This window comes from Labeo rohita, chromosome 18, assembly GCF_022985175.1.
Source record: "Labeo rohita strain BAU-BD-2019 chromosome 18, IGBB_LRoh.1.0, whole genome shotgun sequence".
NCBI lineage: Eukaryota > Metazoa > Chordata > Actinopteri > Cypriniformes > Cyprinidae > Labeo > Labeo rohita.
In genome coordinates, this window is record NC_066886.1 from 9,175,635 (window position 1) to 9,186,158 (window position 10,524).

General features: G+C 34.4%; 1 protein-coding gene across 4 annotated transcripts in view; it reads left to right on the forward strand.

Moving 5' to 3' along the window:
* Positions 1–5,945, forward strand: part of si:dkey-246g23.2 (solute carrier family 66 member 2) — a 55,337-nt gene extending 49,392 nt beyond the window's left edge. For all 4 annotated transcript variants that reach the window (XM_051135183.1, XM_051135182.1, XM_051135185.1 and 1 more), the window contains one exon: positions 600–5,945. In XM_051135183.1, the coding sequence (XP_050991140.1) occupies positions 600–774 (175 nt within the window). In that variant the 3' untranslated portion in view covers positions 775–5,945. The remainder of the gene's footprint in view (positions 1–599) is intronic.
* The last annotated feature ends 4,579 nt before the right edge of the window (positions 5,946–10,524 follow it).

Consider the following 10,524-nt stretch of genomic DNA (forward strand, 5'->3'; position numbering starts at 1 on the left):
AGAAGGCCTTTATTAACCTGCCTGAGCTGTTTGGAGTACTTTTTATGATGGATGGATGTGCTTTTTTGGCCTTCAAAATCTCAACACCCATTCACTGCCATTATTAAGCTTGGAAGAGCCAGGACATTTTTAAACATAACTCTCATAGTATTTGTCTGAAAGACAAAAGTCATATACACCTAGAATAGCTATAGGGTGAGTAAATCATAAGAACATTTTTATTTTTTGTGAACTATCACTTTAAGTTTGACAGTTGGAGTCTACCCATTTCCTCACCCTTTCACAATGTTATAAAAAAATTTATAGAAATAATTGCGTCCACTGAATTCAATTAAGTGGAGCTGAAAGCTGCGCCTCACTGCACTCAACTGCACAAGACTTCCGAGTAAATGTGCGAGATGTACAGATGTACGACTTTATCAAGGGGGACGTCAGGACATTGTACGATACATTAGTCTGATGTATTGGTGACGCCTTTAAAAGGTTTCGAATGAGGTTCATTTATCAGTGGAATCTTTTTCAACTGCTGAGAGACTTTTCATATATATTTCTGAATGCTTCAATAACATTTTCTATTTCTCTGTCTTTGTCTTTTTCAGTGTAAAGATGGTGCTTTTATGGACGGCTGGTGACATCTTCAAGACCATGTATTTCGTGATCAATGAAAGCCCCACCCAGTTCGTGGTCTGCGGTGCGGTACAGATCTTAATTGACATTGCCATTCTGCTCCAGGTGGGATACTACGGCCAGGACACCAGAATCAAACTGGGCTGAAATCACAACAATAATGACGGTGATCAACACTCCTAAATGAGGACACTCTACATGCTGCTTACCTGCAAAACTACATGCTTTTTTTAATACGCGGTGGGGTTCAAAAGTCTGAGACATTTTGCTTTTCTCTGTTTTAATATAACTTTCTAGATTTAATGATTATATTTAATCATGTATTTATTTATTATTTTATCTAATGTTTTTTATTAGAAATTGCAAATGCAAGTGAAAAGTTCCATTGAAAATGTTATTTTTATACAAAAATCTGACAAGATTTCACATGCTCCGTGTCACAAATTAGTGGCCTAGAAGTAAAATTTCTATTATGTATTTGATTAGTTTTGTAGTAATTCTTGGTGTTAATTCTATTTAAAATCCTAAAAATTTTATTACATTTATTTTAAGTTTTATTTAGGATCCCAGATTTTCAATGTGGTTTCAGTCTTTTGAACCCTGCTTCATATTTTTTTTTTTTTTCCCTCTCTCGTTAGGTTATTCGTGTCTTAACAAACAGCAAGTGTTTATGAAAACCCATTTATGCCACTGAATAAAAATAAAGAAAGGTCATTTTTTACTTTTTTCTCTCAAAATTCCAACTTTTTTTCCTGCAATTGCAAATGACTTTTCTCAGAATTGCGAGATATAAACTTGCAATTGCATGTTATAGTCAGAATTGTGAGAAACTCGCAATTCTGAGAAATCAAGGCGCAATTCTGAGAAATAAAGTTGCAATTCTGAGAAATAAAGTCGCAATTCTAAGAAATAGTCAATTCTGAGAAATAAACTCGGAATTCTGAGAAATAAAGTCAGAATTCTGAGAAATAAAGTCAGAATTGCAAGACATAAACTCGCAATTAGGAGTTATAAAGTCTGAATTGCGAGTTCTCAGAATTGCATGATCTAAACTTACAGTTGTAAAAAATGAAATCAGAATTGCAAGATAACTCACAATTCTGACTTTTTTCTCACAGGTGTGAGTTATAAAGTCCAGTTTTGAGGGGAAAAAATAAAATTGACTTGTTTTCTCAGAATTGCATGGTATAAACTCACAATTGTAAAAAAAAAAAAAAGAAGTCAGAATTGGAAGATAACTTACAATTGTGTGTTATAAAGTCACAATTGCAAGACATAAATTTGCAATTCTGAGCAAAAAGTCACAATTGTGACATATAAACTCGCAATTCTGAGCAAAAAGTCACAATTATGAGTTTGTAAAATTCTGACTTTATTTCTTAGAATTGCGAGTTTATATCTCACAATTGTTATTTTATAACACAGCTGTGAGTTTATATCATGCATTTCTGAGTAAAAAGTCAGAATTGCAAATTCATTTTCATTCATGGCAAATAAAATGGGCTTCCATAAGTGTCTCATTGAAAGATGAGTGAACAGGCCTTATATACACTGGCTTTTAACTAATCCAGCCTACAGATTTACTACAACCTGACTAATGAATGACCCTTCACTTTGTTATTTTTATATTATTTGTATTTTTGCTAGCTTTTGCAACAGCCAGTATGCTTTTAGTGCAATTGAGGTACTGGGAAATGCATGTGCCAAATGTATCTGCCACAAACTGGATTCAAACCTAGATCATAGTGTCAACAATTTGTGGTCCTTTTTCATTTTAGAGCACTTAAATCATTGTTACTTACAAAGTTGCACATGAAAATCCATATTTTATGCCGCAGATTAATGTTAGGCTTTTAAACCTGAGCCTTTGAGTCAAAACCAGTTGCTGATGAATGATTTTATTACTGAACTTTAATTACCAAAGCGTATCCGTGGAAATGCATGAGGGTATGGTGTAAATCTATAATGCACAACTGATTTATCACATATGATTGCATTGCAAATGAGGAAAAACAAACAGATTTGTTTCGTCTAGTTATCACAGATCCCTAATAGTATAGTTCCTTTTCAGCACTTTACTATTGGTGCCAGTGTTTTGTTAAAGATGTGTTTTATCCAAAGTTTTTGATTGGGAAAGGTGGAATATTTCAATGGAAAAGCAGTTGCAGTTTATTGTTACCACACAAAGCCAATGGCAGACAGCTTTAAGCTATCTTGTGTTCGTTGTCTGCTATGTCCTTTAAAGATGACAGTGATTACCTCAATCCATATATCATCCATGTTTATCCATGCATGTCACACCAAGATGAAGGGCAGTCTGCCCACAAATATTGACATTTGGACTGTTTTTATGTCTAAGTTGATGGAACTGGTGAAAAAAATACAGTCACCTGAACTCTTCTGCGGTTGATCAGATATGAGGAGACCTCATCATAAAATAGTTCCACTCTATTAAGTTACAATTCACACTGGCACTGAGTTGTGAGTTATTTATCACTGCGAAGAAAAGGTCACTGTAACTTTAAATCCCACTATAGCGTCAGGCTGCTCAGGGAGGACTACAGATGTGGCCTTAAAAAGCACTTTCAGATTCCATTTCAGTTTTGGCTCACTTTCTACCTCCCATGTTTCACCGTAGGGATGCGACACGCCAGTGAACTGTTTAAGTCCGTTGGCTCCTTTAGCATTAGTTGATCGTCAAAATTTAGCCGTTGGTTATTACAGATGGTCACAAAGGCTCAGCCTCTCAGCTGTTTACTCCCTGCATGGGTAGCTTTATTGGCTTTAGCTCTCATTGTGGTAAGACTTTGCATGTGGTAAATATTTGTTCTGTTGTGCTGTTAACCGCCCTATCAACATATCTAACCCCAGCAAAGGTCAAAAAATATTTAGTCACAGGAGGACTGTGTGTGAGCCCACGCTCTTCCAAAAATACTTTGCATTAATGCAGTTCTATGCAATATGTATGTTTGAATGTCATGGAAATATGCGATATTGATAATGTACACAACCGTTCAAAAGTTTGGGGTCCTTTCTTTGATATCTTTTTAATATAAATCCTGTTCTTTTTTTAGGCTTCTGTTAATCTGGAAAAACTGTTTATCATTAAAATACATTTGTCCACAAAAATAGTACTGTTTTCAGAACTGTTTTCAACATTAATAATAAATGTTTTTTAAGCCAAATCAGCACCAAATGTGACACTGAAGACTGCCGTAAACAGTAAATAGTTATATTAAATTTCACAACATTGTTTCTCTTACCATTCTCAAACTTTTGATAGGTTGTGTCCATGACTTTTGTCCCATTAAAGTGTCCCGTCTCACACCAAAAGATTTATTGATCAGAGGTTCTGCTTTCATGACTCAGGAGACTTATTGGGAGTATTATCAGTTATGTTTATCAGTTATGTACCAGTTTTTTATTTCAATTTTCTTAGGAACAGTAAAAATAGACACGACTCTTGTTGGTGATAAAATTTTGGAAATGCAAAATGAATGTGGAGATTTAGTTTTGTGATGTTGTGTTCATATTTAATATTTTTCAGTACATTTACAGTACAGTACAGTTGTCTTATGAAACTGTAGAGGAGACACATGGGGTTTCAAAAAGATTTCATCTTTTTTTAGAAGAAGAAGAAACATGGAAGCCTGTTTCCACCACTGAATAAAAAATATATTTAAAAAAGGTTATTGCAACTTTTTGTCTTGACAAATCTGATTTTTTTTTCTCAGAATTGCATGACACAAAGTCGCAATTACAAGTTATAAAGTTAGAATATTAAATTACTTTTATTCTGAGAGTTAAAACTCGCAATTCTGACTTTTTTCACGCAATTCTGACTTTTTTCACTGAATTGTGAGATATAAACTCGTAAAGAGTTATAAAGTCGGAATTTTCTCAGATTTGTGTGGTCAATTCACAATTGCAAGATAAAAACTCACAATTTAGATTTTTTTTCATGCAATTTTAACTTTTTGAGAGTTATAAAGTTGGAACTGCAAATACAAACTTAATTCTGACTTTTTCCGGAGAATTGTGTGATAAACTCACAACTGCGAGATAAAAACTCAATTTTGACTTTTTTACACAATTCTGGCTTTTTTCTCAGAATTGTGTGATAAACACATTTCTGACTTTTAAAGCAATTCTGACTTATTTTCTCAGAATTGTGAGATACAAATTAGCAATTGTGAGTTATAAAGTTAGAATTGTGAGTTACAAACTCAGTGCTGACTTTTTTTCTCAGAATTGTGAGATATAAACTCACAATTGCGAGTTATAAAGTTGAATTTTGAGGGGAAAAGGACTGATATGTTCTCAGAATTGCAAGTTTATTTCTCAGTTCCGACTTAACTCGCAACTGCAATTTTGAGAAAAAAAGTCATGATTGCGAGTTTATATCTCACAATTCTGTTGGGAAAAAATCAGAATGCAAGTTTGTATCACGCAATTCTGTGAAAAAAAAGAATTGCGAAATGTAAACTTGCAATTGCGAGAAAAAAGTCAGAATTGTGAGATAAAAAGTCGCAGTTACCTTTTTCTGTTTTTTTTATTCTTTGGCGGAAACGGGCTTCCATTTTTTTTCTCCATGTCATCTCAATGCTGTCTAGGAGAAACGGAGATACAAGAGACCTCCTTTGCTCTTTTTTTGTTTTGAGCCAACCATTTTGGACCTTGTAAAACCTCACTTTAACCTGGAAAAAATGTAAATACTTTTTTTCTTCAATACTCATGGATATGGTTCTATTGTGCCTGTTTATGTTTCCAATTTTCAGTGTTTTGTTAGATGCACATGACTGCTACAGTAAATAGCTTTGCCAAGCTTTGTAATTCTTTCATCATTAGTGAGGAAATCGCACTGATGAGCAAGATAACGCTCTATTATGTGTTTAATGTTGTGTGATAATGATCGCTTAATGTTGCCTTAATGGTCTGAACATTTGTGTCATTCAGGTCAAAAAGGTGCCTTAAAAAGTGACATGACAAAGAATCTTTAAAATGTCATTAAAATGAAGATATTCCTTTTTTTAGGATATTAGTAATTATGGCATTGTGTACAGGATATACGCACACACACTAAATGAATGAGATGTTATTGTATGAAAGAATCCATGTTTCATTTAAAAACACATAAAATAACCAAATACTCTGTACTTTTGTCTTTATATATTTTGTGTCTTTTTCATCCTCATATCCTGTTGTGTGAATACCAGATGAACCCACATTGTCAGCATGTTATATAACAATATACTGTATGTATTGCTTGTTGAATGTTTTTTTTTTTTTTTTTTTTTTTTTTTTTTTTTTGAATTATTCATATTTGCAAAGCTACAGCCACATACTTGATTTAATAACATCTGATGCATGATTGCACATTTGAAATTACATGTAAATTGCTTGTGTGACCAGTGTAGTGGGGTGTAAAATTGAAAAACCAAATTCCATCCTTTCCTGATTCTTTACTGAGCGTGTGTGACAGGCGACAGTGAATGACCATTACTGATAATAAAGATGGCTTCAGATAATCAGAAGTGTTCTGCCTTCCTGTACTGCACTCTGACCCACAGTCCTGAACTTGACAGTGCTGCACTTTTCAAGGCTGCATGATCATTTGGTGTCAGCGGTGAAAGAGACTCTATATGAAATATTCAAGGTTGTGGGGAAGACTGGATTATAGATGAGAGACTAAGCCTGCAGGATACCTGTATCCCTCCATTAATCGAAATCCCATACATTAATGATATGGTACAGGATGTCACATCGATGACTGCGGGAATCCTGGGTGTTCTTGGTAAGTCTTAGGAATGGGGGCGTTCGGGTGGGAGGTAGAGGAAAATGCAGGGATGAGGAAATGACGGATTAAATTACCACATTTGCTCGTTTCTATCTCCTTCTGTAGATGCAGTCCATTGCAACAATGAAAGCAGACGTTTCACATTTCAAAGGCTTTACCGTCACAAAGTAAAGCAAGGACTGAGATTCCTCAGATCTAACCACAAAGTCATCATGATTAATGGGGACATCAGATGCAAAATTCACTTTCACACTGCATTCAGATATAAATGTCTTACAATGATAAAAATGCACTCACTGCTTGTGTTTTAATCCCTGAAAACCTAAACGGTCTCAATAGAGGATATGCACGTGACGTCACGTCAGCTGGAGTGGCTACGGCTCCGCCCACTGTGTGGCAGCATTGGTTTCAGCGGGAATACTGAAATTTGACAATAAACCTGAGGTATATTTTTACAGACTGCTGACAGCTACAGATAAGAGAAGCAAACTGATTGCTGCAATTCAAAGAAACAAATGGTCTCCAGGCAGCGAAACACAGATTTGCAGTTATTATTTCATGTTTTAATGTTGAATTGTGCAGTAATGTTATCTCTTATATATTGTATTAACAACTCATCAATTAAATATTTAATTGATACCATCTTAAATTTTGCATAACTGGATGTTTTTTTAATAAACACTGACAAAAACTATATGCGTTTCTTCAGCGGGATGATATGACCATATATATAACATTGAGGCCACGTTCACACTGTCAGTTTTTGGGATTGACAACCGCATTTACTTACAGGTGTGAGTTTCGAAATGTCTCGTTCACACAGCAGTTTACAGCTGCTTTTCGAATATTGTCTGTATGAACGTGCAACATGAGTCAAGCCCGTATTCCTTACCAGTAACCATAGCAAAACAGACCAAAGCAATATCAAAGATGGCGACGTCCGTAAAACTGAAAGTATTACCGGTTTCTGACAGGACATAAATCCAATCTAGCCTAGAGTTCATCCATCAAATGAAAGCCAGAGCGGCTCCGGTGGAGACCTGATGTAAAACTTTCAGATGACACACAGCTCATTTCTCCATCACTGTATGTTACCGAAAACAAATTAAAGCACACAGCATAGGGTAGACACGTGTTTGTGTGGCAGAGCGGCTCTTTCCACTGTATGACCTGACAGATAGTTGTCCGGTCCTGTTCCGTTCACACAGCGCGTGTGTTCCGAGAATGCAGTTGTGAGTCCTGAAAATGTACAGGTGTCACACCTGTAAATAAAAGTACTGTGTGAACGTAACCACATTAAGGACTCAAATATGGTATTGACAACCGTATTGTGCTGCTGTGTGAATGTGGCCTGATTTAAATGATCACCAGGGTTTACACCAACTTATTTTGTAATTACAAAATGAGTTCACATGCAAATTTGCTTTATTTCCCTGGCATCAAAATCAGACACATATAAATGTTACAGAACATGATTCCTGGCTGCATCAATATCCATATGGCCACTGGATATTTGTTAAGTTGTTTAGAACATTATATAGAGTCCAGCAACCTTTTAAAGTGATTATCGTTTGTTTTACTCTCGTTTTCGCAGCTTTCCATTAAATCTATTCATGATGAAGGCTTTGCCACTCAGTTCGGCTGAGGGGCGTATCCCGGCGGGAAAGTAACATTTGGAGTTCTATAGACTGCCAAAAGTTATAACAAATCAAGGAGAAGAAGAAGAGTGCAAAAAACTGTCTGAGCAACAAAAGGCGTTTGTGGTTGGCCAGACTGTTCTTATCATTTTCAGTCAGGTAGGTGAAATATAAGGTTAATATCTTAATTAATACTGCTTGTACGTATCTTTACCACCTATTAACTTTAGTTTGTCAAAATATTGTGCCCTTTCCTGCTTACTAAGTCCTTCTCTATATGATTTAGCAGCTTCTACACGTTTATTCCGTGGTTTAGACAGCATAAATTACCAGAACGATGTATTCAGCAGTACATTGACTGTGCAGTCCATCCTGTTGTTTACATCCGAGTATCGCCGATATGCCCACACATCCTGGTAACTGACCAAATCGTAAGTGCAAACCCCCTATGGGGAGAAATGTGTGGTTGATCTCTTTAATATCTAATGACAAATGCTTCTTGCTCAACCATCTCAGTGGACCATCTTATGTCACGTGGAACGTATCTGCTATGCTTTAAAGCTGTTCTTGAGATGTCCTGATAATTGCTTGTGTATATAGCGGTGGGTTGACCTGACGTAATGACCTGATAGTACATTTCTCCTTTGCCTTCCTATCGTTTTTTCCCACTTATATACAGTTATGTGAGAGAAAAGGCATTTGTGTCATCTGTGACACGATTGATGTTTATATTAACTTGCTTTTATAGTCACAAAAACATGTGAAATGTTGCCAAGGGAGCAGTCCTTCAGCATGATGTGTGTTATCTAACTATAGTGCCGGTGTCATATTTCACAGGATATAAGGTCAGCATGTCAGAAAGTATGTACTGTACAATAACGCAATGCTTTTTAAGGATCTTAAACCGTGCAGTATGTGTCTCGATTCAGCTGGCGGTGGTGATGTATTGTAGATGCTTTATGAAGTATGTGGGCAGAGGATATTTTGTTCCTAATTGCACGGCATCAGCTAATGGGGTCAAGGGGTCACGCTGTACTTTAGCTCTTCACTTGAGATACCATTACAGATATCATTACACATGTATGCACGTGACACACATGCCGTAGCTCTGTAGGATGTTGTCTCAGATGGTCAGCTAATCGATAATCATTTGTCAGGGAATTCAAACACGATTTTAAGATCTTACCTTGGATGCTTTTGATTGTGATGACATAAGGACCGTTATTAGTACTGACTGATCTGTTGTTTGCCTGTCCTGAACAATGAGTTGAACAGACTCTGGGGAGAATGCTTCACTGTATGATGGAGAGGCACTGTGATCCTATTTGTTTTAAATACTCATAAACGCTACTTTCGGGGTCTAACCAGGCTAAATTATTCAATCTGTTAGTGTAATGAGAAGGTCTCATGCACCAGAAGAGGTTGAAATTTCTTGCTTGTCTCTAAGCTACACCTGGCTGACTACTGCACCGCTCAGTTCAGCTTATTTATTTTTATTTTTTACCACCGCATCACACCTTTGTTCACAGGATTTGAAAAGGTGTACCTGTTATATTTAAGTGCAAAAAAAAATGCTGCTGTCATTGGCAGAAATTCACTGTAAAAAAAAATATATATACATATATATATATATATATCAGAGTTTTAAATTTTGAATTTTTGAAAAAAAAAGTATTTCATTGTTATATTTCTTTACTTTAAAATTCAAATAATATTGTAACAATATAGTCATTATAATAAATATATTTTATTTATTTTACACTACTAGTCAAACGTTTCATTAAATCATTAAGATGAAAATGATGAAACAGTGATCGATAAATTATCGATAAACTATTATTTATTATTTGTACTTTTACCGTCAATACATAGCCATGTATCTCATCAAGTTTATATTTAATATGAAGTTAATACTTCTTTTAAATTAAAATTAAATTTTAATAATATAGTTATTATAAAATATTATTTAATTTACACTATTAGTCAAAAGCTTAAAATCATTAATTTAATATTTTTAAAGGAAGTGATAAAACAGTAAAAGTGGTGAGCAATATATATATCTTATTATTAATGTTGAAAACAGTTTTTGCTCCTTAATATTTTTGTGAAAACATTATACTTTTTTATGTTTATATATATTTATGTAATATGTATATATAAATTGAATTTTCTTAAAATTTAAATTTTACATAATTTTTTTTTTTTTTTTTTTTTTTTTGCATATTTTCATACCATGTATTTCATTAAGTTATTTTTTATTTAAAAATTAAAATAACATTTTAATAGTATAATTAATATAAAATATTCTTTATTTTACAATACTAGTAAGAAATTTGGAATCAGTTTTTGCTACCTAATATTTTTGTGAAAACATGATGCTTCTTTCAGAATTATTTTATGGAGAACAGCATTGAAATATAAATATTAATAATTAAATATAAACATTTTGAAACATTACTAATC